General features: G+C 45.3%; 1 protein-coding gene across 6 annotated transcripts in view; it reads right to left on the reverse strand.

Moving 5' to 3' along the window:
- The window catches only part of FRMPD3 (FERM and PDZ domain containing 3), a 79,417-nt gene that overhangs the window by 48,761 nt on the left and 24,656 nt on the right, over positions 1-6,000 (reverse strand). For 4 of the 6 annotated variants that reach the window (XM_040468490.1, XM_040468496.1, XM_040468491.1 and 1 more), the window contains one exon: positions 5,726-5,771. The exons of the other annotated variants lie outside the window; for them this stretch is intronic. In XM_040468490.1, coding sequence (XP_040324424.1) covers positions 5,726-5,771 — 46 coding nt within the window. The remainder of the gene's footprint in view (positions 1-5,725; positions 5,772-6,000) is intronic. 6 annotated transcript variants of the gene reach the window in all.

Genomic DNA, 6,000 nt, shown 5'->3' on the forward strand with positions numbered 1-6,000 from the left:
GGCTCGAACTCACGGACCGCGAGATCGTGACCTGGCTGAAGTCGGACGCTTAACCGACTGCGCCACCCAGGCGCCCCAGGCCATACTGGTTTCACTTGACTACTGATAAGGGACCCAGGGTCTTCCTTCCTGCACTTGGTGCCTGGAGGTGAACATGGCCTTTCTCTGGCTTCCAAAGCCCCCTGCAAGCCACACATGACCCTTATTCCCCATTGATGGCCTCGTCAGGTGGTTCTGCCCCCAGTTCCCTGGGCACATTGTGCTGTTTCCCACTTTTGCCTGCCCTTTAGCATCCCCCCTGCTTAGCTAAATGCCATCTCTAAAGCCCAGCTCAAATTATGCCTTGGTCTTGAATTCTTCCCCGATTCCTCCAGTCCCCTCCCTGGATTTCCTATAGTACTCCTTGGTAATCCATACTGCCAGCGTTCACCTCCTCAGCCAGGTTGTAAAAGAAGAGATGGCATTTTATGTTACTATGTCTACTCCTAGCACCAAGCATAGAGTAGGCATAGAATAAGAGCTAGTAGTTGACTGCTAAGGTTCATAATGAATTAGTTCATCAATTTTAGCAAATATGGTTTGAGGACCTACCATCTGCTAAGCATTATACCTCAAGAAGCTCTGTGGAAAACCAGTTCTTCTGCAGTAGGTGCCCATTATTTTGGCCTTTTTTTCTGGGCATGTGGCCCCAAGAAACGGGATCCTGGCTTGTTGGGTACAGGGAAGTCTTCAGTACGATAACACTAGAGTTTCATTTGAAGGGACTGTCTACTTTCTTTATCTAGGTCACAACAAAGTACTTTTAAAATATTTATTGAGGACACACCATGTGCCAAGGTCTAAGGGTACCAAAATTAATACATATTTAGTCAATCATGGGGATAGTTGGTCACTTGAAGATTAAGGAACACCCTTAAATACATATAGGCTTAATAAGTGGCTATCTAATGCAGTATGGTTTGAGGGGCCCTGGGAATGGACTGCTGTGACCACTCCCCTCAAATACCCCCATGGTCTGCCATCATAAAAGTCACTTCATTAAAAGAAAAATGTCATCTGAAAGAGTTCATATTACATCAGTAGTTCTTGATATGTACCTTGGCTACATAAGAATCATTTCAGAAGCCTTTTCAAAAGACAAAAACCTGGGTCCCATCCCCAAAGCTTCTAATTCAATTGGTAAGAGCTACAAGCTGAGCATCAATAGTTTTAAGAGCCTCTCAGGTGGTTCTAATGTATAGCCAGGGTCAAGAACCACCCTCATCAGCCAAGGAATGTATAAGTTGGAAGGAGCCTTAGAGGTATAAAGATTCCTGGGCCACATGCTGGACCTACTGGGAAACCGTCTCCTAGAAGAAGTGGGAATCAAGCTTGAACAAGATGAGAGTTTGGTAAGAGGCGGCAGTCTCCATGCAACCATAAGACGTTGAGTACTGTGGACTCAGTACTATGTTCTGTGATGCAGGGCTACCACGCTGAACATATGCTGGGAGTTGTCAATAAACTTTCATTATAACTTGAGAGAAAAGATTCTCTTTCTCAGTCCATTTTTGTGACTCATGGTAGTTACGTCTTATAAACTCACCTCGAACACTGAACTAATGAATACTGAACAGTTGCTCCTTAGGGGAAATATGCATGTGTGTGTGTGTGTGTGTGTGTGTGTGTGTGTGTGTGTGTACCTCACATAGATTATGATTTATAATTCTAAAAACAACTCATCCTGGTAGCTTCTATTTTCTTTATTTCACTAGGAGAAAATGAGGTTCTGAAGTGTTAAGTGACTTGCCTGAGGCCGCTCCACTAACAGGTGCCAGAGTTAGGATTCAAATCCCATCCAACTGTTCTACAGACTGAGCTTCTTGCACTACACTGCACTGATCCCTGCCATCTCTATATTCTGGATACCTCTGTGTGACAGCTGAAACAAGATGGCAGTGCGTTGCCTTATTTGACCTCAACTGGAAATGTGTACATTGGGAGACTCAAATGTTTTCATGTTCTTCACACGTCTGCAAATGACCAGGAAAGCACCGTGGGTATTGATTCTAGGGTTACAAATACATTAGAAGGAGTAGGTGAATTTGCAGATACAGAATCTGCAAATAATGAGGGTTGATTGTACACATACGTAAGGCTGACCTTCAGTTGGGATACACTGGTATGGCCATACCTGTTGTAAAATATTCAGGGTTTCTTTCACACTGATTGGTAAGTAGCCACTGCCCTAAGCTTCCTGGGTGCCACCTGACCTCTCCCCTGGGACCTCTTTACAAATGGTCAACTGAACAGTTAATGCCTGGCACAGTAGAAGGTCTCCAAGACTCTGGCTGGCTTACATTCTGATCGAATGGCTCCTACTGTACAGGTTAATTGTTTTGACTATCACCCCTGTGTGTACGTGCTCATGTCTCTGCTCCAAGGGTTTAGAAAGCACGAGGCCAATACTAGAGTGTAAGCTCTATGAGGGTAGGAACCACGTTTCTCCCATGTACTGCTATGTTCCCAGTTTAGAAGAGCACCTGGAACAGTAGACATTCAATAAATGCTTGCTGAATGGATGAACAAATGAGACTCTTATTGAGGTTAGTAAGGCAAAGGTGTTTGGAAAGGTCTCAAGCCAGGTCTTAAAGGAAACAGACATGTACTAGAAGAGGTGCAGACTAGTACGAGGACAGAAGCCTGCAGGGTAGTAAGAACTAAGATATGTCCCAGGAGGAGAAGGAAAGCAGCCTGGTCATAGCAAAGAGGCCATGGGATAGGACAGTGGGGACATGAGATCTAGAGGGCAAAGGGGTGTTAGGAGCACTGGGATGAGAGATGGAACAGAGGTGGAGGGAGTGTTAGGCTCTTCATTCGGCACCAAAGGTTGGACACTTGAGTTTAGTTTAGGCTGCTGTGATGGCTGGAAGCTGGGTTTCCCTTATTCCTTCTTTGGCAGGTTCCGGGTGCTGGGGGATATGGCAGTGAACAAAACACAGTCCCTATCCTTGAGGAGCAGACATTCTAACAAGATATATATCTCATACATATATATACATACATATATATGTATGTATGTATATATATGATATTTAATGGGAATGTAAACTGGTACAGCCACTCCAGAAAATACTTTGGCAGCTTACTAACAAACATACACTTAATGTATCAACCCAGCAGTCACACTTTTGGGCATCTATCCCAGAGAAATAAAAACTTATGCTCACAAAAAAACCTGTACACGGATGTTTATAGCAGCTTTATTAGTATTAGCTGCAAACTGGAAATAGCCCAGATGTCCTTCATTGGATGGAGGACTAAACAATCTGTGGGACATCCACACCATGGACTACTACTCAGCAATAAAAAGGAACACACTACTGACACTGGCAACAATTTGGATGAATCTCAAGGGCATTGTGCTGAGTTAAAAAAGCCAATCCCAATGATTACATACTATATTATCCCACTTATATAATATTTTTAATTTTCATTTTATTTTAGAGAGGAGAGTGTGAGTGGGGGAGAGGGGCAGAGGGGCAGAGGGGCAGAGAGGCAGAGAGAGAGAGAGAGAGAGAGAGAGAGAGAGAGAAAGAGGATCTTAAGCAGGCTCCACACCCAGTGCAGAGCCTGACGCGAGACTTGATCTTATGACTGTGAGATCATGACCTTAGTTGAAATCAAGAGCCAGACGCTAAACCGACTGAGCCACCCAGGCACCCCTATATAGTATTTTTGAAATGATATAATTACAGACATGGAGAACAGATTAGTGGTTGACGGGGATTGGGGTTGGTGGGGGGGGTGAGTTTGGCTGTAAAAGGGCAATGTGAGGGGTCCTTTTAGTGATAGGAATGTCCAGTATCTTGACTGTGCTGGTGGATACATGAACCAACAGACAGACTGACACTGAACCATACACACACGTTGTATTGGTGTCAATGTCCCGGTTTTGATATGGTACTTTAGTTATGTAAGATGCAACCCTTGGGAGAAATAGGGTCAAAGGTACACAGGGATGTCTGTACTGGCTTCATGACTTCCTGTGAATCTATAATTATTCCCAAATAAAGAGTTAAAAATATAATATTTTAGTACTGATGAAAAAAATTATGCAGTATCAGCAGATAGTCACAGGTCAATGCTACCTTAAAAAGGGTAGTCAAGGAAGGCTTCTATAAGGAGATGGCATTTGAGGAGATCAGACTAACAAAGTAACCCACAATGAGTCCCTAACCAGAGAGATAAAACACAACAAGCATAGTTTTTGGGGAGAACTGGTAGCCATTTCATGACAGGAGACTGGGGAGTGGGGAATGACTGCCCACTGCCCACTAGGCAATTGTACCTGTGCAGTAAGGTAGGGAGGAAGGGTTCTACCAGTTACATCCACTGAGGGGTGGAACATGTCTGCCCAGAGATACAGGAGAATTGCAATTGAGAAAGGCAATTGAGAAAGGCCTATTTGCCAGGGAGCATATATGGGGCACGGGAGAGAGAAAGAGAATATGAACATGCATGCATAAATGTGTGTGTGTGAAGTTCACACTGACACAGAAGATGGCTGGGGGCCATGGGGAGAGGCAGTTAGAGCCAGAGCTTGATTTGAACTCTGTCCCCAACACATGAGCCCATGCTCTGCGCCTGCGCACCATCTCTGTCTTTGCACAGAAACGTTGTCTCTGGAAACTCTTTCCCTCTGTCTCTTCCGGGGGAATCCTGCCCCAATCTCTAGAGGTCCATATCAGATGCAGCTTCCTCTGTGAAGGCTCTCCTGATTTCATGCTCCCCACCCCAACAGGTGTGACCTCTCCTGTGGCCATGGGGGTGGAACATCAGTGCTGGAGGGCAGGGGAGTGTTGGGGGACTGAGAAGGGACAACTAGGCCTGGAGGTGGAAGAAAGGTTCTGAGTTTTGCATATAAGAGTTTTACACCCGGGTCTGTGCATTTAAGTTAAGATTACTATAAGAATGTAACCTAGGAATGGACACTGGGCCTTCTACATCCAACTCTTGAGGAGAGGGGCTTGGGATTTTTACTTTTAATAAGCACTCCTGTGACTATTATGATCAGTCGAGTTTGGAAAACACTATTCTAGTCTAAACCCCTCAATCTGTAGATGGGGAAACAGGTTCAGAAAAGGAAACTGACCCACCCAAGGTCACACAGCCAGTTAGTGACTGTGCCACGACAAAGATGAACCTGTTTGTCCAACTGTACTTTCCCACCAACTTCATATTAAATTCCCCACATGCAGTGCTGAGTCTCATACATTGTAGGCCGTTTAGTAAATACGGGGATGGATGGATGGATGGATGGATGGATGGATGGATGGATGGATAGGTGGATGGATGAATGGATGAAGCTAGCTAGCTAGCACCCACCATCGGCAAGGACTTCATGGGGGTTGGACACTGGACAGGTAAATTTTGATGGGACACAGCCAAAAAAGAGGGAGAAAATCTGTCTGGGACAGGGGGGCAGTGAGCGGCCTAAGTGAGGTAAAGCACAAGGCACAGGGCAGAACATAGCACTGTGTGACCTTTCAGAATTCAAGCCTTGAATGTGAAAGTAGATAAGATGTTCAGAAGGTATGCTTTCAGGTCACTCCTAAATCTCTGGCTCACAACATGTTGATTCTGGGATGTCCCTCCACCCGCCCTCGCATCACTGTCACTTTCCAATATGGGATGCTCTCATCTTGATCAGGAGGAAGGGCAGATGGCAAAGAGGCTCACTCACCTGATGAGTGTGCAGAACTGTAAGAACGATGAATTCCTTAGCGCTCCTACAGAGAGAAGAAGGAACAGGAGAGCAGTGTATCATGCACCAGGTATTCATCTGGCACAAGAAGCAACACCAGAATTTTCCCCTGGGCTGCATTCAGGGATATGGATTAGGCCAGAGGGCGCTCTGAGTATCTGCCTGGCTGCCTTGCCTCCCATCATTTGTGGTGGCCGGCGTAAAGCATCCATATAGGCTCACGCAGGCATCTGTAGATGGTATTACCATTATCT

Source organism: Herpailurus yagouaroundi, unplaced genomic scaffold (genome assembly GCF_014898765.1).
Source record: "Herpailurus yagouaroundi ecotype Mexico unplaced genomic scaffold, PumYag 67700, whole genome shotgun sequence".
Taxonomy (NCBI): Eukaryota; Metazoa; Chordata; class Mammalia; order Carnivora; family Felidae; genus Herpailurus; species Herpailurus yagouaroundi.